At 40.3% G+C, this 27,269-nt stretch overlaps 1 protein-coding gene across 3 annotated transcripts in view; it reads right to left on the minus strand.

Moving 5' to 3' along the window:
• The window catches only part of ttc28 (tetratricopeptide repeat domain 28), a 179,555-nt gene that overhangs the window by 28,735 nt on the left and 123,551 nt on the right, over positions 1 to 27,269 (minus strand). For all 3 annotated transcript variants that reach the window (XM_056736456.1, XM_056736455.1, XM_056736458.1), the window contains one exon: positions 6,902 to 7,409. In XM_056736456.1, the coding sequence (XP_056592434.1) occupies positions 6,902 to 7,409 (508 nt within the window). The remainder of the gene's footprint in view (positions 1 to 6,901; positions 7,410 to 27,269) is intronic.

Below are 27,269 nucleotides of genomic sequence, written 5' to 3' on the forward strand. Positions count from 1 at the left end.
CCATGATTCCTCATTCATCAGCGAGCAGAGCTCCAGACACAAAGCGTGTTTAAAAATGACTCCTTTGAGACCCGAGCGGAGACATGTGCCAGACTCACGCAACAATGTTTGCCTGAAAGAACCTCTAAGAAAAATCAACATGTGAATTATCAACATGTTAGTCATTCTGTTCAGAGTGAGGATAAAATTTTAAACATAAACGACCCATAAAAAAGAACAATCACAGTTGAGATCTCTTAATGTCTCAATTAATTCTCCAAGATACAAAAGAGAAAGAGCGAATAAATAATAGAGAGCGAATGGAAACTTTCGCTGAAGGCTCATCTAAGTCTCAGATATTTCTCCTGAGAAAAAGAGACTCCCAAATGTCAAATGTCAAATGTCAAGAGATGTCAACAATGTGTCAAACTGAGCTCAGATTTGTCAAGTTCGCAATCAAAAGTCCATTTTATCGAAGATCTCAATCTACATTCATTTTACACCTTCATAATCTTCATGTGTTACAACGTCGTTTGTTTCTCCTTTTTGTCTCTCCTCAGGAGAAACATCTGAAACAAAGTTGATATTTAAATGCAACACAACTCCATCAAATCTAATAAGCTACGAAAAAGCAACATCTAAGAAATAAATGTGAGTGACGTTTGCCTGGGCTAACCTGCTGTCAGGGCGTTGCTATGCAGTTGCTAACGCCCCGTTCAGAACGACAGCGTCAAAGCGAAGAGATGTCATTCATTTTAATGGAGAGCCCGCGACTTCCGGCGACACGAGCGACAGTGGCCGTTGGCGACAGGAAGTGGGCGTGTCTGGCCACGTGATCATATGCAAATGATAAGAGACTTTCAGGAGCGACTACCAATAGGAGTAAAGCAGCGGAGCACACATCATCCTTCTCTCGTCAGTTACTGCATAGTTTTTTTTCATAAATGTTACTAAAGCAACCAAAGCTAGGAACGCTTCTATCGACCTCGTAGCAAGAGACTAGCGACACACAGCGACACAGTCGGTGGTTACTCTGAATGCAGCCTAAGGGTCTGTATCCACCGAGACGCTTTTACGCCGCTGAAAATGGCAGGAGCTCGGTTGAAAATGACCGCTGCAGCGTTCTGCCCAAAGTTGAGCATTTTATATCTCGGAGCGCCCGGTCGAACGCCAGCGCTGATTGTGGGAAAAACGCATAGGACCCCAGATGCTCGCGTTTTCAAAAAACGCGGCATTTCCATTGGAAACTATTGAAAAAACACACTGTACGCTGGCAGAAACGCCCCTAAGGTGCATTTTTAGATGCAACCGTTGTGGGATGAGTAACATCCCAAAGTCTAAACAACAGTAACAGTGATGTTTTACTTAACAAGCAGAACTAATACGTTCTTTAAGCAAAGAAACAAATATGCTGAGGTGAAGAATTCAGCGCTGTGCTGTCAGAACATAAATACTCCCAACTGTTTGTAAATGAATAGCTGTCCCTAATGGGCGCAAACTACATAAACTAATGAATCATTTACACAATTTAGGCACTCGCTGCTGAAACAAGTCACACCACAGACGGCTGAGTATGAGGTCACGTTTAAAGAGAGCAGCTCGACGTCACGTAAGAGGATTAGAGGGCGACCTGCGGACGCTGCTGGAATGCATATGGACCCGACGCTGAAGTTAAATCCTGAGGGCGGGTATCAAGGAACGGATGTCATGAGACAGAGGAATCGTGCCTTGGGGCTGATGGTAGGTCAGTGAAAAGGTTAAAACTCATATGTAAGCACTGAATTATAATAGCGATGTATTTGGCTCGGGGAGACGCGGGCTGTATTAGCAGAAGTGGGATTCTGATGTTGTTTTGGCAGCTTTGATGTGCTACTATGTGGAACGTGTGATGGGCAGGCCTTCAAACAACCATTAAAAATACTTCCCTCCCCATGCGTCCATCTCGCTCGCAATGAATGCGAAATGCTGTAATTTAGTTTTCAAATGGCACGATCTTCTGCCCTGAATGACTGAGACGATGTAACTTTATTTAATTTGTAAGGTCCTGCTTGAAGTCATTACATGGCCATCTCTTTTCAAGCGCTCCACTTCTATAAAGGCTGTGACGTTCTGAATGAATTAACGTTAGCACCGTCACGCCGTCAAAACTTGACGTTCCCTGACAGACGTTGACAGTTAAATGAAACCAATCAAAGCCGTCGTTAGATCGGAGGTAAATATTTAACACAGTACATTTAATAATTAAAATACCTTTCGCTCTGATGTAATGTCATAATCGCGCAATGCGTATCGTTACAATTTAAAAACATGCGTGAGACATGTTGGTCTCAAAAGGGTTCTGTGATCATGAGATGCTTCAGTCCATCAAATAAATGAGCAACGAGAACTACGGATGAGTTATGGAAATAGAAATCTCTTCTCATTTCTTTAGGGTAAAAATGTATTTAATAATAACCATAAACTGACAGGCCTAACGTGAGCGCTGCAGTTATGCATCAATAATAACTTCAAAATATGATTTTACATTTAAAAAATAATTGTACTTAATATTTTTGTCTTTTAAGTTAATACAAATATCAACATTTATTTAAGATACATTTACTGTACTTAAGCAGCAAAATAATAAGCTAAGGGAAAAAATAAACTTAATTCTTTTGCCTATTGGCAGATTAATTTCAAATCATGAAAAAATTATCTATATCTGGATTTCTTAATGTTTAAATGTTTTTCCTGAAAAACAAGACAAAAACACTGAATAAAAAATGATTTTAATTGTTAAAGAATAGCTATATTATTCAAAGATCATAAAATCTATTACATCATAATGTAATGTTGTTATTCATCTCACAGTGGATTGATCTGAATCGTGCATTAGACCTATCCGGAAAATATGTTCCTATGGAGAAAATGACTCAAAAACACACTCATGAAACCAAGACCATGAAAACTAAAGTGTTGTGGTCAACTAGCCTGATGTCAGTGACTGGAAACGACCCTTCCAAGCATCTTCACCATCACATTTACACTCTCCTATCAACCGAACAGAAACCATGACGGCACACAGAAAAAGCTCACTAATAAAACGTGTCTGACAGAAAGTAAAAAAAAATGAGTGCGGCTATATTTCAGCCGTCACGTCCGTTTGAAAGCTATTTTCTTTTGTTATGATTTCTGCCTCTCAAAAGCCTTCCAGTCTCACTAAAACGTCTGAGCAGTGGAACGCTAACCGGGCCGATATTCTCCTCTGTGATTTATAGCTCTGAGCCAAAGCTTTGAAAAGCTGGAGGGAAAATAAGGACAATCAAATGACTGACTTTAAACACGTGGAGGTTTGGGTCAGCTTTGTTGTTGGCTTCATACGAATAGTAAAATTGTGGCAAAATTGCAGATGGCTGGCAGCCGCATGAGTGATGCATTCATCTTGGGAGAAACTAGTGTTTATTCTCCGATTCTGCTTTCAGTTCGACAAAATGCGGTTTGAGTTTCTCACCCGTTATAGTCCGTTAATAAACACTCTGTTAAACGTTAGAGAGTAACTCGCAGGCTGAAAGCCATCGAGATTCCTTGGAATCCTCAGTTTCTAAACTGAGTGATGATCTATTTTTAAATAATCCACGGTATTCTCTATTACTGGTGGTTTTAGAGTGATCATGGCGGAGTGGACTTGAGCCGATGCTACCAAACGACGAAAACGTAACGTTTATTAACCTCGTGTTAAGGGCCATTTTAGCCGCTCTTTAAACAACTCACACTTGTCATTTTAAAGGGTTGTTAGTGCTGCTTTTAACCCTGAGTTGTAAAAGCCTTTTTCAGTGGGATGCATGTGCCAAATATTGAATTTCTAGTTAAATGGAAAGTAGCACAGGGTGACAATAGGTTGTTTGTAATCACGTGGTTGTTATGAAGCGCAAGGCGCTGATGGAGGGCATCAGGTGATTTTCTCCATAGGAATTCACGGTCACAAACTCAAATTGCCTTTGTTTAATGACCTGGACAAGGTGAGTCCAAATTTCTGTCAAACCTTACTTCTAATAAAAACTAGTTCCCGTTAAAAGAACGAGCCTTTATTAAATGGAAAAAGTGAAAGATCTCGTGTCAAGAGTTTCTTCCCCAGAAGTCCATTATAAGGAAACAGCTTAACGTACCAAAACAACAAGGACGGAAACCAAAATAAATGTATTTGTTTATCACTGATGACTCATGTCATTCCAAACCGTTATCACTTTGTTTCTTCTGCAGAACACAAAAGAAGATATTTCAAAGTATGTTAATAAACAAACAACACTGAACCTCATTGACTCCAAATGTATAAACAATAAACAACGAGACATTTCTCAAAATATCTTAGTTTGTGTTGCATTGAAGAAAGAGTCACTTTTACATGACATACACATGAGAGAGAATAAATGAAGACATTTATTGGCTGAACTATCCCTTTAACAGCCCAGATATTACATTATCAAGCTACTGACCAAAACAAACATCTAAGAGTAGATGAGAAGCTATTCATTTCATTAAAAGCGAACATTAGTCTCAAAGCAACTGCAAAGCTTAAATGATTAAGAAATTAGATAAACCAGTGAATATCTGGCCTAAAGCAATGGAGCGTAGAAAATGAATATCAATAATGCGTAATGTACTTAAACCACTAGAGAAACCCACACACACACTACTGAAGTACACTCTGCTCACACAAACACACGCTAACAACATCAGTACCAGGTTCTCATGCAGGAGACGGTGAGGCGATGGCCTGCGGGGGTCTCGTGTGAAGAGTAAAGCCTCCGGTTACCTTCCACTCAGCACAAACCCACAGATCAAATTCACACGACTCAGGGATTAAATATCGCAACAACATCCAAACTCAAAACCTCTTTAATAAATGATGAATGGAGATGGAACTCTAAGGTGCAGCTCTTGTGTCCCACCTGATGTGAGGTGAGAGATGTTTTCTGGGCTCAATAAGATCTTTTCTTAAGACTAGACATCTGCAGCACAGAAAGGAAATGCGTTTTTGACTGGACGATAACAATGAAGAAGACGATTTGTTTGCATATGATACGATTATGGATATCAGAATGACTTTGTGACCAGAAGCTCACACATTAGCAGATTTTCAGCTTTTATTTGTATCGACCACTAAAACAAACTATGATCCTGAATACAATGATGACTCGCTGCCCAATTCACACCACGAAAAAATCTTTAAGGTACACATAGATATTGATGTCACAAGCTAATAATGTTTGTTGAGTTAACATGTTAAACTACTAAACAAACATCACTGTTTCACCAATAAATATCTGCCGGCATTCACAAATTCCATCTTCGACAACAAGATCCATCCACACACAGGTGCTTCTCTTGTAACCGCTGTGTGAGATTGTACATTTTTAAAGTGCAACTACCCCTTCATCCTTCCAGCAATTAATAATTCTGATCGATCAAATCGAGTCGCCGCCTGTCGGGGGCCACACGGGGCTCATGATTGAAAGAGTGCCGGGATGTTGATGCTGACTGATCTGTTCTGACTCTTTTCTTCTCCACTCTTTTCTTCTCTACTCTTTTTCTTCTCTACTCAACTAAAAAAAAAAAAAAAAAAAAAAAAAAAAAAAAATGTATGAATGAGTGAATGGTTACGTATACTGTGTTAGGCTATATGAGACTAGTCTTCATTTTAATTGCACTTATGCTTTTGTTGTACTTATGCTGTCCTAATTGCTTCCATTACCTACCCCACTTGTAAGTCGCTTTGGATAAAAGCGTCTGCTAAATGACTAAATGTAAATGTAAATGTAAATGTTGGGGGTAGATTTTCCGTCGGCCTTGTGCTTTCAGACGCCTGAATCCATAGAGGATATATTACTGGAGTCAATGTATCTACTCTCTGCTAGTCTTCCAATATCGTGTGATAACAAGCGACACAATTCTTACCTTCCGCGAAGCCCAAATCTTAAGAGATCTGGAAAACAATGTTGTTTCAAATCGTCTGATATTAAAGGATTTCAGTATATTATCACAGCTATATGCACAAATGGAGACAATTTAACTTGTTCTGCCAATCAAAAGTCACACACCAATGCCCTGGCAACCACTCCTAACTCCATAGCAACCACATGATAATCTTAATACCACTCGGATATCATAGTAACATCGTAAATCACCCCTAGCGACTGCATAGCAACACCCCTAGCAACAAGACTGCATTGCAACACCCTAGCAACCTGATCAAATACCTTTTGAATAAGAAAACAACATTCATTTTTACATCGGATGTGCAAAAATCCAGTTTAACATTACACCTGATTTCTCTCCTTAAATGCTGTGTTGCCTATCTAGTGCACTTCACACACCAAAAATGTCTTTTGAAAGAGTTCATCTATTTATTGAAGAGCACCAAGCGTTGCGGCTCAGATTGATGGCGCGGGCGTGTGACGGAGGGACGTGAGATTGGAGTAATAAAAGTCAGAGTGAGAAATTGGACGGGCTTTGAAACACTTGGTTTCGATGGCTTTCATTTATCCACTGTACGGCTCGCACACTCTGTGACGGTTTCGTTCCGCAGCGGGAACCCCGGCGCGAGGGGACAGTTCACGTTCTAGTTGAATTATCAACGCACTAAAACGGAAAGAGAACTTTAATATGTCATTTATGTATATTGCTTCAAAAAATAGAAGTAATATAATATAATAGCGATAATAAAGTCGTAACTTAAAACTGCATTCTGTAACTTTTGCCTCTCTATTGCCCCCGGTGTAAATGCTGTCATACATGTTGAAGGCAAATTACTTCATACTTCATACTTCATAATACATATTTATGTTCATTTTCAAACAAAAAAATTATGAATATATTATTTTTTCTTTCAATTCGTGCATTTCAGATCTCCCAACCGACTAAAGCGCACACCCTTCACTCTTACCCAGGTTAGATGAAGCCCTGCCCTCGGCCGCCCTGTCCTTCAGACCTTCGGCGATGCTAAGCTGTTGTTCGTGGTACTGCTTTGCCCTCTCCAGGTCCTGCATACATCTGGCGGCGTGACCCAGCCCTGCGTACGCCCTCATCTCTATGCTCTTCTCCTCCAGCTCCTGAGCGAGCTCCAGCACGTGCGTGTGGTAAGACATGGCCTTGTCAAAATTGCGACGGTAGTGATAAGCGCTGCCCAGGTTGCTGTACGCGCGTGCTTCCTCGCGTTTGTTCCCCAGGGTCTTGGCGATGCTCAGGTGCTGTTCGTGACACTGTACTGCGTTGTCGAAGTCGCCCATGGCGATGTAGACGGCTCCCATGTTGCCGAGCTCGCGGGCCTCTGAAAGCTGGTCCTTGGATTGTTTGGCCAGTAGGACGCACTGCTTGTGACTGGCCAGGGCATTGGGGTAGTCGCCGATGGCTGTGTAGACGTGGCCCAGGCTGCTGAGAGCGGAGGACGCCGCCTGCGAAAATAATGAAGAAGAAACGTAAGCCAGAGAGAGATATTGATTTAGCACAACTGTATGCATCGATTACCAGCTCATTTTACACGTTCGTTGAGACAGAACAGACAATATAAAACAGACAGTGTCGATGTTAATCTGATCGGATCGGCCTCAATTGAAGGTGTAGTACAATAACCAAATGTTCACAACGATGACTATATACTTGAATTTTATATCAATGCTCCAAGAATACTAACTTTTACTTGTGTATTGTTATACCAAGTTATTTACTTCTCCCCTTTCTATTTTCCTCATTTCTATCCTTTTACGCAATTTGCAACCATGCAAAATTATGAAAAGCACTACGAAAAAAAAGTATGCTGCTCTTCTAATGCAAAACAACCGCTCTTAAAAGGACAGCTCGCCCAAAAAATGGAAACTGTAAACATTCATTTTATGAAGAAAATAATCTCTTGTGTTCCACACAAGAAAATATACTGTTTTGGTGACCTATTCCTTTAACTGTGGTAAAAGTGACACACGGCCTCCTGTGGCATATATATCTTATATTATACACCAATTAAACGGCCAATTAGACAACAGTATGTCTCCTCAAAACAAACAACACAGTCGTGTGGACTGTCTGCATCCCATTACGGAGTCGCTGAGAACAGCATGTGGGGCAGAAAGTGGCCTGCCGTGAAATATGTGTCTGCTGAGAACAAAACCCATGAAACCACTCGAGTCGAAATCTTCACAGAGACGCTGATCTTTCACAAAACCCCTAAAATATGCAGAGGCTCAAAAGACAAAGGCTTGCAGAATAACATGCTACTGGAGCCACAAACTACTCGCATCATAAAGTCGTTTCACCTCCCAGTCAAAATATTTAACACTATACTATCCTTGACCTCTCGGATCGACTCCATCATCCAATAAACAACACAACACATCAGGTTAAAAGGTTCAACACGAGATCCAACATAGGCCATGCTGCTACATCCAAAATTTCAGGAAGCTTCTCCGATAACAAAATCCCACATGAGCAACTACATCCAATGAGTAAAACACAAACAGATGTTGGGTGAAGATATCTACTGTATTTAGAGAGTAACACAGATGGGCGAACAGAAGGTAAAACGCTTCTTTTTGGGACATACAGACAAAAGAGAAACCTGCAGGGCCAAGCGAGGGACTCAGACTTCAGCGATGCCTGGAACCAATTACCTCCAGACATAAAACCTTGCAGCAGTTTAAAGGCTCTGGGCCATGTTACACAGTCAGGCAATTACCCTCCATCAGAAGAACTTCTTATGTTCTCAGATATGCTATCGGTCCGGTGTGTCCACGTGTGCTCTGTTTGAAGCTCAGGAGCTTCATTCTGGGTCAGTCATTGCTCCGGAGAGGAGGAGTAAGTCCACTGTACAGATAACTCTTCACATCTCTGCCACGGCAAGACCGAGGATAAAGGGTGGGGCATTTAAAAACAGTGTTAGGTATTGATTTGCATAATTGAAAGTTCATGCAAAAATGACTGCAAAACACATAAAATAAGATATTTCGTCATTGACAATCAATGAGACATTTCTCAAAATATCTTCTTTTGTGTTACAGGATTTTTTATGCTTTGGTTGAACTAGACCTTTAAGACACACTTCCTTGCAAAAAGGTTTATAAACAGAACGTTTCTGTGGCAATAAACAGAAAAGATTCTATAGACTATAAAAAATTAAAAGGTTATTTAAAGAATCTTTAACTGAAAGGTTATTTGTGGAGCCAAAAAATGTGATCCAGTCTGTGAAAACCCAGCTAAAGTCATTTTTTTGTGATTTACTGTTTTCCACAGGTTTCCACAAATAATTCCACATAATGTTAAGAGAATTGCGTGAACATTACAACTCCGCAATATCTTTAATATTTACTAAGTAGTGCCATGTGACAGATTGAAATCAGTGAAATGAATAGTTGAAATGAAACTTTGATGCTTGATATCTCAGAACTAGATTTTGAGATCTGGGGTCACAAATGGTTCTTCAATGGCATCACTGGTGCCAAAAAGGTACTGTAATGCATCTGTGAATGTATATTTTAATACATCCCTTAATCCACATAATCCACAAAATGTCGTTTTCAACTTTCTGGAGTCAACAAAAAAAACGTAACAGCTGTTATTTTTGTGTATTAATATACATATACGAATTTCTGCATTTGTATTTTAATATACATACAGTACAGTTACATTACAGTTAAGAACTCCATTGGGAGATTGTTATCTGATCCTAAGAGCCACTGATGAACCTTCTGTTTTTAATAGTGCAGAAGAACAAAATTGTAAACGTGTATCACAAAGCTTCTCTTCTGGATCACTAGTCCGATCGGTAATCTGGAACATCTTCTAGTTGACTAGTGTATCACACACACACACACACACACACATCATTACATGTGATGTTCACACTTCAGTGGACACTAATGATCTGATCACTTACTCCTGTGTTTGTCCTATTTCTTTTGTTCCTGCGTTTCATTATCCCACAATTATGCCTTTAACCGCTTTTGTTGTGTGTCCTACAAACCGGCTATTCATCTGCCGCTTTGCCCACAGTTTCAGATCTCTGGAACGGTTACCTTGGAAACCCCACTGGATTTCTGTTAGAGGGCCGTTCACGGGGAGAGCCAATTTTTCGATAAAGAGGGATTTTACACCCCCCTCTCTCGCTGATTTTTCCAAGTCAGCTGCTTGCACACGTGTGTGTATGTGTGTGTGTGTGACTGCTGGTGCAGCACGCGTGTGTGTCCTCACACAGAATGACAGGAGATACTCTCTCTCTCTTCTGTCACGGCGGTCTCATGGGTGGACACGTTGACTTTTGTTCTTTGCTCAGGTTCAGAACGGAGGTCATGGGACATCTTAAATTCAATAAAAGCCAGCGGCAGGGATGTTTTTGGACTAAAACTGTAAATGTTGACCTCATATGGAGTAAGATGTGTTATGACCCGTCAGCAACGGTAAACTCGCATCACCGCAGGTGAACACCAACCTGGACTGAAACTTTCACAGACGTTATCATTAAACACATCTACACTGTATGGACATCTAGAGTAGTTGACCCTGAAAGAAAGGAAATCTCTGAGATCATTTGTTAAACTTCAACCACTTTAAGATCAAATGATGTTATATTCATACTACTCAACAAACAGTTTCTCTCCTGATGTTTTTAAAGAAACTCCATTAAAAACGATCCACAGAGCTCTATTAAATCTCTCCTGTGCTATAAAAGAGCAACCTCTAAGACATAAAATAGCACTCTGCGGCGGATCTCACACATTCACACTTTACAGACCCATATGAGAAGAGGCGACACGTTAGAAATCAATGCTCCATACTCCATCTCTGAGCAAAGAGGTTTAAGCAGTTCGTTTGCAAGAACAATATACATCTACATAACCCAAATAAATGAACGTAAAGACACATCCAAACATCGTCAGGATGCTCAAACACCTCAGACTACTGCATGAACTAACAACTTCAAATGTGAGATTTCAGCGCTGGGATTTCTTTCACCTCGTCTTGTTAGGCCGCTTATTTTCCTACACGCTTGAGTTTCTTTTCCTCTGCGTTCATTCACAAACACACACAGATGGAAGTGCAGCTCCGGACAACAGTATCTCTGAATAAATATACTCTGCTCGCTCGCAGCTATCCGCTGGCAGGGCCGAGTGTTTTTCTTGGGAGAGCTTGAATCACAATCTACGAGATATATCCAGCTAAAGAACCGCAGCTCCTCCAACGGTTTCTGAACCTCAGACACAGAACGGAGGGGCGGAGCTTGCGTTCTGAAAGGAAGTCGCGCCACCTACGCCACTTTTCAGTTCGCGGATGTATTAGTTATTGCTCGAACTATATGTATAAAAATACATTTAGATACAGTACTAAAAGACTTTAAAAACATTAATCTTGTGTAATAATATTGTATAATGTAATGTGTTTTATAGTATGTGCTCGTGTTCATGAAACAATGTTTTAAACTTGTGGGCATTTTGAATACATCTATCAATTTTATTGTTTTATGTGCATCTGCAGAATGTATTTTTCTATATGAAAACACTTTTCTTTGTAAATACAACTAAATCAGCGGTTCTTAATCCCGGTCCTCGCACATTGAACAAACCTCTGAATGGATAGTAGAAACATACAAAATGTGCCAATCATAGCACACCTCGCTTTTCAGAGCGATGAGCTTTGTAAAAAATCTGTGGGTTTCAGAGAGGCGGTGCAAAGAGGAGATACAAAAATGCACGGAATGCGTTAAATACAGCGTTTTTGAACCTTCAATAGTGTATCAAACAAACGATAATATTCGTGTTACTTGTCATGTGACCCCTTTAAAAGCATCAACGCTCAATGTGCACTACACACTAGATCAAAGCCCTGAATGAAGTGTAACTTTCACACATGTGTCCGACACCCGCCGCTTCTAACAACTGGAGCGTTTCTCATTGGTGGAATGATTAATTCGGAGGTTAATGATATTGATCGTGAGCCTATCAGGAGCGTCAGGGGAAATCCATGGCATGATGGAATAAGACGGAGGCAGAGTGTCCAAATTAAACCGACAAATGAAGACACAACCATAGGAGGCCATACTGGCCAAACCATTAAGCTTTCCAACCGAGAGCGTTTAATGAATTACTCACTTTATCGGACGAATTAATCACACCGTCTATTCATCATATCATGAGGGATTATTCCCGTCCGGCTAATGCGGTGGAGAAAAAAGTCTTTTCAGCTTCCAATTGCAGTCGGTTCGATACAGACTCCAGTCGAATCAATAGAACATCTCCAGGCTGATTCAATACAGGGAACGCAAGAAAAAGTGCAACTCGGGAAGACGAGAGAGGAAAGTGAAGTCATTAATAAACAGTGAGTGACAGACAAACACGGATCAAAGATCCGGTGTGAGATCTTCCTCGTGACGGCCGCTGCAGAATCACACGGCTGTGAACATGTGAACGTGGACATCATGCCCGAAAGAAACCATCTGAATGACAAATAAAGTGAGCAGTCACAGATCATCGAGATTATATTATCTAAGGGTGCTCGGATCGGGATTTTGGGGGCTGGATTTATCTGGATAAATAGACAATCTTCGAATAAGATAAATATATACTAGTTAAAATGTCAAATTGAATTTACATGCATCAATTGTGAAATATTTTCCAGCAATGCATCTGAAATTCAGTAGCATCAATAAAAGTGATAATATCATTTGTTGACGCAGTGAATAAAATATACTTATTTAATAAATGGTGTCGAGGGAATAAACGGCTGTTTTCATGCAAAAAAATACTTGGATGTGTCTCCAAACATTAATAATAATAAAAGCCACTTTAAAGGCCATTTAATGAAAGATGTTGTTATGCAGACGGAAATAGATCGACAGGATGCACTCCACAGACACTCCCGAGGGAGCATGACTCTCAGATCTGAATTGAACTTCAGGAAATGATCCTTTTGAATGATGTAAATAAAACATCTCAAGCTAAATCGGCGGAGGCCAGAGAGAGAGAGAATGAGATGACAAACAGGAAAGCGGAGGTGAAAGAGGAGTGTGTCAGGTAGACATCACAAGATGAGATATAAAGACTGAAGCATCACAAACGGCAGAGATGAGAGAGCATGATGAGCGTTTCCCGCAGGCCTGGAGCGGCTGCTGCTTTAAGATGAAGAGATGAATTATTGAAACGGCTTTATTAGCATGTTCTTTAGTCATTTCTTTGCCATGCTGCGTTCGTTTTCACGCTGTGCGCTCGCTCTCGGGGGGAAAACGCTTGCCGGAAACAAACGCAATCTACTGCCACTCAATTCACTCGCCGGGAGAATACAGACAGGCCTTTTCACCCACTCCAACCTAAAAACACCATCGAAATGAGATGAATCAACTGTCAACAGAAGGGATCGTCTCTGTTGAGCTCTTGTCAATAACTTTCACGCTCTCGATGTCACCGCACAGAACCTCTGTTAGTTATACAGAGAAGAATAAGAACATTAACACCTGAGAGCCATCATGAAATCGCCCGTTACGCTCTTACTGAGGGTTCATTAACACGTCCGGCTCAGTGAGATGTACAGTGTGATTTCATGAGCACTTTTCTAACTCCGGCATGCAGCGTCGCCTCTCTATTTTGTGCACGTCTGCCCATCACCTGCACTCAGGTGACAGTAGGCATCCGGTCAGACCTGACGGAGGATCGATGAACACGTATAAAGCTGCGACCGGTGTCAACACCAGCCTGATGCATACAAAACACATTCAAAAGTTTCAGAATTAAGTGAGAGAATCTCATGATAGACAATGTGTGTTATTGCATTCTGACTAGGGCTGTACAACAATTAATCACAAATATTTGCATCCAGAATAAAAGTCTGTGTTTACATAATATATGTCGGTGCATTTTTATTTTGTATTTATAAACACACACGTACACATACATGTATTTAGTATTTATTAATATATGATTTTTCATATAAATATTTGTTTATTTTTATATTTTACATATTTCTCAAATATATGCATGCACGTGAATGTATTTATTAATATAAAATGTACATATTTTATGTAAAAAAATATATCATGTAAAACTTTTATTCTGGGTGTGATTAATTGTGATTCATAGTTTAACAGCCCTAATTCTGATGTTTATTATAACATTAAAACTTTCACTGTATACTGCATGTATATATATATTATTGACAATTTGAATATATTTTTTCATGCATACAAAGCAAAGCAACAAGATTTTTAGGACTTCATGCTTTCCCTGAATATCGATTGCATGTCCTTGGCACGGCAAGCGTCAATCAATCTTGCATTTAAATCATTTAATGAGAATCTACAATAAATAATAATTAGACATTCACCTATCTTAAATTTCGTAAATTTCGAAATATCTGCTGATATCTGCTGCTAAAGATTCTATTAAATTCTAAAGATTGAATTAATATTTCTCAACAAATCTTAATATATTAACTATTAATATTAAACATCAAAATGGTGATGTTTCTTAACATTTTCTATATACAGAGCACAAATTTGTTATATTTTCTGTCCTCTTTTGATTGACAGGTTGTATCAGCCCTGATCATCGGCTGTTTTTAAACTAGACCGATACCGATTATTGGCCGATATATCGGTGCATCTCTAGTGTAAATGCTTCATAATGTAAATCATAAACCTTTTTGCATTAAAGCAAACTTATATTTTGTGTGGAGAAATTTGCCTGTCATTATAAATAATATGAGAATGTCACAAATTATAACAGTGATAAAAACCCGCCTTCATTTTCTTCACGCACAATATACAGTCTCATTTCTCTTTCTCTCTCTCTTTGAGACACAAGAGGTACATGTGCCTGGCAGGTTTCTTCTTTCTCTGAGTATGAGCAACGATCATCCGGTTTATTTTTGAGACCTTCTCACACAAGATGCTATAGAGCACATATGTCAGAGTCAAGGCCCGCGGGCCACATCCGGCCCGCGAGAAGGTTTTTTACGGCCCCTGGGATGATCTTGATTTATTATTAGAACCGGCCCGCAGACCGCAGCAAGCCGGCAGCCCGCAGATCTTTTACACGCACCAATACTACATTTCCCACAATGCAACGGTGACGCACCGAGCAGTAGGCTGCTTCATTTCAATATTTATTGGCACAGCAGTCGTCAGCATCACAGTAAAATTAACTTTCAGATACCCATCAAAAATGGCAAAACGGAAGGTGGACACTGAGAACCGGGGGTTTCAAACAAGGTGGGAGTCGGAGTATATGTTCACGGAGGTAGCTGGAAAACCTGTGTGTCTTCTGTGTGGAGAAAGTGTGGCGGTACTGAAAGAGTATAATCTGAGACGACATTATGAAACGAAACACGCGGACAAAAACAAGAATATGGACATGGAACAAAGGCTACAAAAAGCAGAGGAATTAAAACGAGGCCTCAAATCTCGACAGGCTCTGTTCAAAAATGCCAAATCACAAGGCCAGGCTGCTGTCAAGGCCAGTTTTATTTTGGCAGAAGAGATCGCTAAATCAGCCCGGCCATTTACGGAGGGGGATTTCATCAAAAACTGCATGATTAAAGTTTGTGACGAAGTTTGCCCAGAAAAAAGGCAACTCTTTTTAAATGTGAGTCTGAGCAGAAACACCATTGCCGAGAGAGTAGACCAGTTGTCCATCAATCTAAAAGAGCAGCTTGTGAAAAAGGGAAAAGATTTCATTGCATATTCCTTGGCTGTGGATGAGAGCACCGACATTTCTGACATTGCCCAGTTGTCAATTTTCATCCGCGGAGTGGACTCCAGCCTAAGCGTGACAGAGGAGTTTTTGGCTTTACGTCCTATGCATGGCACAACTACGGGGCATGATTTGTATGAAGAGGTGTCAAGATGTGTAAATGAGATGGAGCTGCCTTGGGAAAAACTCGTAGGTTTGACAACCGACGGAGCACCTGCGATGTGTGGACACAGGAGCGGACTGGTGGCGAAGATACGGGAAAAGATGCAAGAGGAAAACGCGACAGGTGAGCTGACAGCTTATCATTGTATCATACACCAGGAAGCGTTGTGCGGTAAAGCCTTGAAAATGGAGCATGTAATGAGCATCATCACGCGCACAGTTAACTTTATCAGAGCCTTGAATACCGGTTTCTTTCATTTAATGTTCATGTTATGGGGATTTTTATATAAAGGAAATTTGTCTTTTGTGTCTGTTGAAAATTAAAGATTACTGACAGAGCCATAAGAAAATATTGCTTTATTTATCTGATCATATTGGAATATATTTGTTAGGTTTTCAGTAGGTTCAATTAGGTTCACTAGACTATATGCGTCATTGAAAAATTTTTCAATGAACATTCGAACAGTCCGGCCCTCGGCTTGTAGCTAAATTTTTTATTTGGCCCTCCGTCCATTTGACTTTGACACCCCTGCTATAGAGTCAGAGATCATTAAAGCATGGGTAAAGATATCAAAGGACACATAAGGTTAGGCTGGATAATGAGTCTTACGTGACTCATCTAACAAGCTTTACACGAGACCTTCGGAGCTCGGCAGGCCTTCAGAATTCAGGGATGTAACAACTACTTCAAAGGCAGCGACTTCAAACTCTGCGTAACTAAAAGATTAAATAAAATAATACAGAGAGAGAACAAAGAGTATACAGTAACGGCAGGTAGATTAGCATTCGAGCTGTCAAACGTGAAGAAAACAGGTCACAACTCATTAGCTGCTTTCCATGTGTTTCATTAGCAACTCATTAACCCCTCGCCAGGTACTGACCCACACACACACACAAAACACACACGAGCGGCCTGGGTTCTCAAAATGCATCTGCTAAATGAATAAATGTAAATTATTCGTAACTTTTAAAACCGATTTCGCGTATCATTCTCTCTGAAGGCATCACCTGCGTCCTGTACAAAGCGTTGTTTTTAACACGGTTTCATCACACCTTTGGGGAGTCGATGCCCTTTCAAACGCATTTGTACCTCACAATTACCATCACGGCGATTAGATCGATGGCTCTGATTTGATCTTTCTGTAACAGAAGCGAATCAAGGAGACTTTTTCGTCTGATACATTCGTCCGCGGCGCTGCATTGTTTTGTCAGGATGACATTGATAAATGCGGAATGCAAATCTTTTGTTTCCGGCAGGGGCGTTGAGGGAATCAAAGCGAGATAAAGCCCAGCGACACTGCGCTGTAGATTGTGACTGTGTTTTGTAAGGCCTGTTGTAGAGGGCGAATGATTCGACAATAATACCACACAATGCCCTCAGAGAAAGACGCAACATGACAAGGCCCGAAAAAACCCGTCGGGCAAAACAACTATTATTGGAAACCGACAGATAAAGACAAATATCCACACTGAAAAGCTTCACCCCAGGGCTGCAATGCTGTCAAACGCTATTCGCACTGTTACCTCCGAAGCGAGTCCTCGACCCTGCCGGAGAGATACTGACACACTCATGTAAGTATTTACGACTGATAATGGGACGCTGAGCAATCAACGACAGGACTGAAACCCCTCTGAGATCGTAATTGCTCATCTCATCTGAGGCTGACCGCCGGACGCCGGCTTACAATGGAGCGCTAAAGACCGCGGGGCTCGCTCTGGACTCCTGCCGTCTCATTGTGTGAGATGCTACGCTGACAATTTTGCCACTTTAGCAGACCTGAATGAGACTTCATTCCGCCTGTCGCCACACCTGAACGCCTCACGTCTCACCTCAGCACTTCTTTATACAGTGTGTCCTCAACTTCCTACAGAGAGTGTTCTGTAGACACAGCCACAGTGAATTGTGAATTAACTGTGAACAAAAGTGAAGAAAACCTGAAAGAGACGGAAGAGTTTCAATGAGGCCAACTGCTATGTGTAGAATAGAATGGCAACTGCATACTTCATACTGTACTCAATGTTATTTGCTTTATTATTCCTCCTTATGTCACACTTGAATTTGATTATTTCTTCAGTGGAAACAAAAGAAGATATTTTGAGAAATGTGTGAGGTTCAATGTTGTTTCAGGGCTCCAGACTGCGACCAAATGGTCGCATTTTGCGACCAAAATTTGAGAGTGTGCGACTGAATTTTACATCCAGTCGCACATTTGCTACCAGTAAATTTGCCTCCCCCACCCTCCGTATTTTTTTATACATTAAACGTGGAAGGGGCACGTCAATGATCAATGAAATGAGCAATGAAATAATCAATGAGACGCGAGCGCACACGCACGCAAACACACACACACTCGCACTCGCACACACACACACTCGCAAACATACTCACGAGACGCGAGCACACACTCGCGTTTCATTGAGTGATGCCTGTCTGTGAGGCGGCCAATGCGTGTGAGAAGAATAGGAAATGGCCACTGTAAGTGGCTAAAATGCGTGGAGGGGGAGGGGCCTAGAGATAATCGAGCGCGCGTAAACATCTGTGGGAAGGAAACGGAGACAAATGTCATCACAACCTGATATGTGACCCTGGACAACAAGACCAGTCGTAAGTCGCACGGGTATATTTCTGACAAAAGACGAAAATACATTGTTAGGGTCAAAATGATCAATTTTTATTTTATGTCAAAAATCGTTAGTATATTAAGTAAAGATCATGTTCCATGAAGATATTTTGTAAATTTCCTACCCTAAATATGTCAAAACTTTATTTTTGTGAGTCGATCCCTTAATATCGCGAACAAAAAATGGTCAGAAACATGCCTACAAACTTAACTCGCTGCTGTCCGCTCTATGAAAACTACCCATTCAAGTTTGCTATCTATGTAAAGTTAAGAGATTCCGCTTTCAAGTTAATCTACTCTCTTCTATGTCATTACAAGGGTAAGCCAATAGAGAGTGTTAAAACAAACCTGTTTCCTCTTAGCAACGGCCTGCTATAGCGTCTCACGTGCGCAGCGTACACAATCCTTCATGATCGCGCTTCAAAACATGGATTCTGATGGAAGCGCGTTTGCTCAATCTAAACGCTAATGACAGCAATAATTTAACGAACCTAGTAAATGATTGTTTCGCAAATCATTGGGAAGATAATACAGAATGTCCAGAGACCGGCTTGACATAAGGGGATGCCCCGGAAGACGACGAATTCAATCAATGTTTAGATCGCTTCGACTCCGTGCCATGAAGGAATACAAAGTGTTCACTGCGGACTCAGAATTCAACCCGCTTGAGTGGGAAAATTCTTCAAAGTTCAGGTCAGTTAGTCACAAACGTTCTTAAATACCTTCTTTACAAAGTAGTGGTTTTCATGAGTTGTTTATGTCAAAGTTATGCCAATTTTGCTCTGACAAAATGTAAACAAAACATCATCTTAGCATGTAGATCTGCCTCTGTTAATGATGATTCGTTGCCAGCTCAAGTGTAAAATTTTATATGTTCCTGGAGAATTATTTTTATGAAATTGTGTGTGTATACAGTTTAAGCTGTGGTAAATCAATGGTGTAAGTTTCATTTATTTCCCATCATTAGTAATATGCGTTGCTAAGGACTACTTCTGGAAAACTTTATAGGCGATTTTCTCAATATTTAGATTTTTTCCACTCTCAGATTCCAGAATTTAAAATGGTTATATCTCGGCCAAATAGTGTCCTATCATAACAAACTATATACCAATAGAAAGTGTATTTAGTCAGCTTTCATGTGGTGTATAAATCTCAATTTTGAAAAATTTACCCATAAGACTGGTTTTGTCGTCCAGGGTCACATATGTGCGTGTGTCTGAGCTATGAGCAAGCGAACTATTGATTCGTTCATCCGACCTGCGGCTAGTGTACCAGTGCCAGAGTCTACAGTGTCACCATCGGATGATGATGCAGAGTCAGAGGTTGGTGTGGCGAAAAAAAGTCACATTGTAACTGTGAAATGACCGAAAGGTTACTAAGCACTTTGTTACTAAGCACTTTTTTTATTCTGAATGTATGGTATTTTGTTTACTATATGTACTGTCATGACAGCGATGGTGCTGTCAGTTTACCTTGTTGTTGCATCTTCAAAAGTGCAGAATAAAATGTGACACTGAATTTGAAACAGAACATTGTAATTTCTGCATCTATTATTAAAGTATTTATTAGTAATACAGTGGAAATTAGTAGATTTGGTTAGCATGTTGATTTACGGTATGTGCCCCTAAATTTTCTGGTTGTGCCCCTAAAATTTTCAGTTGGGGGCCACTGTGCTCCTGGTGAAAAAAGTTAGTCTGGAGCCCTGTGTTTGGTTATATTCTTCAAAATATCTTCTTTTGTGTTCTACAGAAGAAAGAGGGGTTTCTCTAAATCGCATGTTCTCTGTGTGATCCAGTTTTAAATCAATTTTGTGTAATACGTCTTTGAATTTTCAATATTACAAACCACATTTTTAAGCACACTGGAAGGTTAAGTTAAAAGCAGTGCATTATGGGATACAGTATTCCACACAGTGGTCTCTGGTTATATAGATGTTACACATTTGAGAACTGTAGCTAGACATTTTTGGTACGCTATAGTCACCTGCAATTTATGCTTCAAACCAAGATGGCGATAGAGAGGCAAAAGTTACAGACATAAAAACAGCTTAAAGAAGACTTTCTGCACTAACACCGCCACTATCAACACGACAGTCATGTTCCTTTATCTATAGAAGTTCACATATAACAGTACCCATTGCGTGATACCACCTCAACCTCAGCCGAACGGGCCGAGGAAATACACCTAATCGCATTTCCTTAAAATGTTGGAGAGGAACAAATTGCTTAAGCGGAGTGTAATGAATTGAACAGCAGATGCCAGGCCGCAGTAATGCGCTGAGACAGCCAGCCGTAAAACATAAAATCTTGTTGACAATTTTTTGCACGAAGCAATTCCTCCTGGCAAGGCGGGCTGAGAGGAGCCTGCCACAATTCCCACATGTAAACAGATGAAAACGAGTGAGTAAGAAAACACTACAGCTCCACCACAGCCAGCTGGCCTGACAAGTGTTTGATTTCCCGAAAGAGGCACATGCGATGGGATACTTCTGCTCGCAAAAAAAAAAAACGGAGTGAGGGGACTAATCCAGTTTACTCATCTCTGTACGGATGTCTGATTTCAAAGACGCCCGTCATCCCTGGAGTAAGCCGTTTCCCATTTCATTCTCTTCCCTCATTTTATCAATTTGGGTGGCGTGGAGACGTCGTGACATGAGACATCCGAGTACACTGTAACTCGCATCATCTCACCATCCCATAATTCTGTTCACCTGCAGGACATGTACAGGTATGTTGGCATAACAGTGTTATTCTGTCGTGTACACTATTGCAGTGTAAAACGCAAATCCTTTGCCTACCTAATATATCCAAACATGTGCAGAGTTTAACTAATGCACAGTGCAAAGGACACCAAATCCCACAAAGCATAGCACTCACATTCACCTTTAATTTTCAGTGTGACAAATGGTGCAGTACGCTTTTACAAAAATTTGATGCAGTGATGCAAAAATACCCGATTTCTTAAATAAATGGGCAGCACAGACAACCGTACCCACAATGCAATGCTGTCAATTTAATTAAAACTACAGTAAAAGAAATTTGATTAAATATGATAAACTGAACACAGACTGTATTTATGGATTTCCTCTCAATTAGAATTAAGCCGTATTCTTGTATATATGTACTGAGAGATGAACAACTAGATTCCTTAAGTCAGGCTTATAAAAGAAACAGAGAGGGGAGGGAAAGGGAGGAACATAAAGGGGAGAGAAAGAGAGAGAAAAGGAAAAAGGGAAATGTATGGAAAGAAAGAAAAGTAGATAGAGAGAGAATAGGGTAGTAATCCAAACGGTGAGACAGGACAAAAGTAAAGAGATAAAGTTGAGAAGAGCAGAGTCAGCGGTGAGAGTCTGAACTGAACTGAACTATGAGAACTGAACCGGAGAACCGCCCGCCTTTGTGTTCTCTGGCTTGCGTAAGAACATTCCCTCAGCCGAAAAAAATGCTAATCCTCCTCTGGGATGCGGCACAATTTTCACAGCGTGTAGCACCTAAAGAATGAATCTCATGTTTCTGACCTCCTCCTCGGTAAAGAGAGCTGCAACCTGCTGAAGAGGATGCGTCTGGAAGACCCCTGGAGTCCTCGGTTCTTCACCAGGGGCCGGACTCACAGAACATTCTTAAGAAGAAAATACTTCTTAACTGACATGTTTTTTCATAAATTATAATTTACGAAAAAAGTTGGGAATGTTACGTATTCCCCCCAAACAACTTCTTGAGACAGTTCTTAGAAATGTTCTCAAGATTGATCTAAGATAAAATTGAAGACGGTTGTCTTAAATCTGAAAAGGTAAGATGTTTAATACATATATTTGGTTGTTTCACATGTGACTTATATTGTTTTAAGATGGAATCATAATTTAGACGTTTACAAGCCCTTAAGGAATATATATTTTGATATAATAATGATAAGGTCTAGCCCCCTGACTTCAGCTTTCATTGTTAAACACGAGTGCTTTTTACATTATTCTGGGCAAAGTGACTCGAAACGGAGAGGGTCAAAAGTATAATACGTAGTAAAACACAAAAAGAATTATAATAAGTATATATTTTTAATGCTTGCTAACATATTAGCTAACATGCAATCATAAATGACGTTTAATGCAAATATATACACTCACCTAAAGGATTATTAGGAACACCATACTAATACTGTGTTTGACCCCCTTTCGCCTTCAGAACTGCCTTAATTCTACGTGGCATTGATTCAACAAGGTACTGAAAGCATTCTTTAGAAATGTTGACCCATATTGATAGGATAGCATCTTGCAGTTGATGGAGATTTGTGGGATGCACGAAGCTCCCGTTCCACCACATCCCAAAGATGCTCTAATGGGTTGAGATCTGGTGACTGTGTGGGCCATTTTAATACAGTGAACTCATTGTCATGTTCAAGAAACCAATTTGAAATGATTGGAGCTTTGTGACATGGTGCATTATCCTGCTGGAAGTAGCCATCAGAGGATGGGTACATGGTGGTCATAAAGGGATGGACATGGTCAGAAACAATGCTCAGGTAGGCCGAGGCATTTAAACGAAGCCCAATTGGCACTAAGGGGCCTAAAGTGTGCCAAGAAAACATCCCCCACACCATGACACCACCACCATAAATGCATTAATGAGAAATTGAACAGGTGTTCTTTAAAATCCTTTAGGTGAGTGTATGTGCTATATAAGAATGCGACATGCTTGTTGTTACACACAAAGTTTATCAGATAAACATCTACAGTGACCACATGAGCAAGCAAGTGTAATCTTGTTATATTTTACTTACGACAAAAATGAAGAAAATATTTGAGAACGTTTAAAGAAATGTGTGAGAATCACTCTCGCGAACATTCTTACGAACTTCCTATAATTGATCTTAAGAACTATGTTAGAACAGTTTGGTGAATCAGGCCCCAGATCTTCATCCTCTCTTTACACTGGTCACACAACACACATCTGATGAACATAAACACAACTGTTTCTCTGTACTGAAAATAACCTAAAACACTGAGAAGAGACACGACAATTAACATGCAGCTGCAGTATGTACGTGGCCATTGCTACAGAGAGAGAGAGAGACACGCTCACATGATGGCAAATCAAGCATGAAGAAACGCAGGAAAGAAGAAACAAGCCATTTGAGCAGATTTACGATCTGATCGACTGATTAAAACCCTCACTGAGACTTTCTGTCAACGCTGTCTTGACTTTAAAGAACAAAAGGTTCTCGCACGCAAGCCTGCGTTTCACAATCACCGCTTTTCATCATTTCTAACCGTGTTTGACTCATTTAGATTTAGACGTCCACACATCTCGCACACATCCAGAGCTCAGTATATTGATCTGTGACACTGATCAGAGGCCCCGATGCACTTCTCCATCTGAGGTACGATCACAGCTCGCCGGGTGTAAAAAAAGGTACAAATGTTGACTGACTGATGAGTCCCTCGCTTCCTGCTGTAGTTTTCATCAATACCAAGATGACTCTGGGCCCCTGCGGAGTAACCACACACCAACTCCAGAAAACACTCTGCATCTCTATCTGGAGTCAAACGGTGGATGTCACGAAATGAGAATTACCGCTGATGTACCGCATACAGGTTCAGTTTGGTGTCTGTCAGCGCTCAGATTTACGGATCAGATACGAACACTGTTTATAACTTTGAAGTGTTCCTGTAGCTCAATTTGTGGATCGTTTTGGCTGTGTCAGAAATAGCCCCTTATACCCTAATATAGTGCACTATTTGAGGGACATCCATTTTTAGTGGTGTCTGAAATCATAGTGGACATTATTGAGTGCACTCGTTCAATCCCATGATGCATTATAATAACAAGTCTACAACCGATGTACACTCACGGCTAGCTGCTAGCCATCTATCGTGAAGCTCGCGCCGAATCCATTCTTGCGTTTTGTCATAAGATGGCGCACACCGTGCTTCCAGTGTCCAAATTTCCTTACTCGTTTTCACCCGCTTCTTAAAGTGGACTATATTACTGAACTCATGAAGGGAAACGTGAATGAGGGTATAGAGGGCGATTTCGGACAGAGCCTGTTTTAGGAAGTCAACTCATGGGTTCGGTGTAAAACCGCTTTGGATAAAAACATCTGCCAAATTCATATATGCAAAGGTATTTTTGGCAAATGCTGAGCCTGTAATCTGGGACCGAACCCATGACCTTGGCGTTGCTAGCGCCCTGCTCTAACCTCTGAGCTTAAGGAAAAAAATATATAATTTCAAGACTAGCTAGATTCTAGAAAGTGATGCTTCTTTCCCCCGAAAGAATGCGAAAAAAAACACTTTTCTCTTTTTCTAGTTTTGCAGTAAATATAAAAAAACATCTTAAACAAAAATAATTTTACTTGAGAATTGTGTTTAAATTGTGTTAAAACAAGAAAAAGATCTGCAAATGGCGTGAGAAAAATAAACTTGAATTAACTAATTAATTTTTCTTGTTTAAAGCATAAAGATTTCTTTTCTTATGTATCTATATTTAAAAACAATGTATGATCAAGAAAATATATATACACATTTTCTTGGCACTGTTAATTATATAATATACAGTTTGTAAACATATTTTTTAAATATATAAATTGATTTTATAAATGTTAATCATATCGCATATCACAGTAGTCGTCAGATCCTGTACATTTTCATATCATGCAATCCCGTTCAGGGATTATTATTTTATAATCTTTGCTTTGCAGCGTTTTACATCAATGATCTGAAACAGATTTATCATTTATAAATGATGATGGACGACAGGTCTCCATCAGTTCAGGAGTTGGTTTGACCTGTCCTGTGACGGCTACACGAGCATCATTACACAGCACACATACTAACATGACTCTCTCTCTCTGTCTCTCTGTCTCTCTCTCTCTCTCTCTCTCTCTCTCTCTCTCTCTCTCTCTCTCTCTCTCTCTCTCTCTCTCTCTCTCTCTCTCTCTCCCTTCATTAAAATGGAGTTCCTAAAGCTCGCATTCATCTTTCTGACAGGACTGCCATCGATCGACCTCGCTGCAGGATGCAATTCCAGGCCTTTAAATGACTCCGTGTTTGGTCACTGTAGTTGGCCGCTTCTGTGGTTGGCTGAGCCGACTCTCGCCTCATAGCCGGCGTACAGAAGAGGGTCAGTTACTCACACCACGCCTCATTACGGCTCGACCGCACGACGGGTCGCGACTATGCAGCAGAACTTTCATTTGACGTGCCGTCCGGAGCGTCGGAACGACGGTTGACGCTGACCCGTAGAGTGACACAAATGTATTCTGGATCGATGGAATATGTTTCATTGTGCAGTTACTACACTTGAGCTCTGTGTCGTGTGAGAAAATGATTTCACAAGCGTGAGGTCCAAAATGACACCTGCCAACTACAGGTGAGATGAAAACGGTACTGTATTAATATATAAATAAACATTGAACAAAAAATTATGAATAATATGGTGCTTATATAGTCTGAAAGTAAAATTCTGGGATGAGAGAGATGCTTCTAGAGAAACTGGGGCAACAAACGGTCAATATCTTCAAAGCTATTCATCTCTTTGACAACGGCACATTTGTTTGTCTGTAGAGGCTATTATTCAAGCCGCGATGCATGCGGTACATGAAGACTACATGTACAGTACACGCATGCAAAAAGGACTACATATGTCCCTTAATACAAATAAAACAAAAAAACATAGATACTGTACACATTATAAGCGAATCATGCTGGAGCTTCACATACAAGTCTAGATTCTCAAACGCTGCACTGAAACGACGAGTGATGCATGTTTAAGGATTTAAGTTGTTTAACAGAATGCATGTAAAATAAATAAATCTGTCGATTGAAAGAGGAGCAAAAACTGCTGACGCTGGATGTAGAGTCATGACTCATTTCCATAAAGTCAACACTGACTAGTTGACTATCACAAAAGAAACAGTCATGCAAACACACACAGAAAGCAGAAGAGACTGTGCGAGCGGTGTAGTGTTTCAGCAGCGAGTAATCTCTGAACGTACAGTACTGTAGTTTCCTTTCATAACCTGTGGAAATCTGCCCGAGGCAAACATACAGCATCACTAATGACCTTTAAAACACAGACACACACACACACTCTATCCTTGCCGAGTAAACACTGACTTAAGATGTCTATATTGGGCAATAAAATCTAAATGGCAGGTGCTTTAGACAAAGGTTGAGACAAGAAGAGGAAACAGAAGAGAGCAATTTCCTGAAGCTCAGATCCTCCTTCTGGAATCTTCTTAATCTCTCAATAACACTCTAAAGTCATCATAGCGCTGGATGTCTGAGACATCATAAAAACACACAAGATAACACACCCACAGGTTCACTATATTACACAGCACACCTACTCACTGTCTTCTGACCAGAATAGAATCATAATTCTAAGATTCTATAGATTTTCATAAACCAGACATCCGTAGAGTTACAGAGAAATATTATTTGGTTGATGATTTTAACATCAAGTCATACAAACATGGATACAAAACACACGGTCCAAAATGAACTTCTTTGATGTCAATGGCTGAAAATGATTTTGCACAAATTGTTTACAGTAAAACCAAGAATGTACAAGAATATGTCTGTTGTATTGCTGTTTACTACACAACACAATTTTAAGCCAAATGCCCTTATTAATTTTTTTACTTATTACAAACCAATGTGTATTGATATATTTGGCAGAATGTGGTATTTTTTTATTCTGCACACACACAACAATTAACACACATGACACGCACGAAGAAATACACATGCATACACAAATAGATGCACACATGCATGGACACACACAAAACATACACGTGTACACACACA

The sequence above is a fragment of the Triplophysa dalaica genome, chromosome 22, assembly GCF_015846415.1.
Source record: "Triplophysa dalaica isolate WHDGS20190420 chromosome 22, ASM1584641v1, whole genome shotgun sequence".
Taxonomy (NCBI): domain Eukaryota; kingdom Metazoa; phylum Chordata; class Actinopteri; order Cypriniformes; family Nemacheilidae; genus Triplophysa; species Triplophysa dalaica.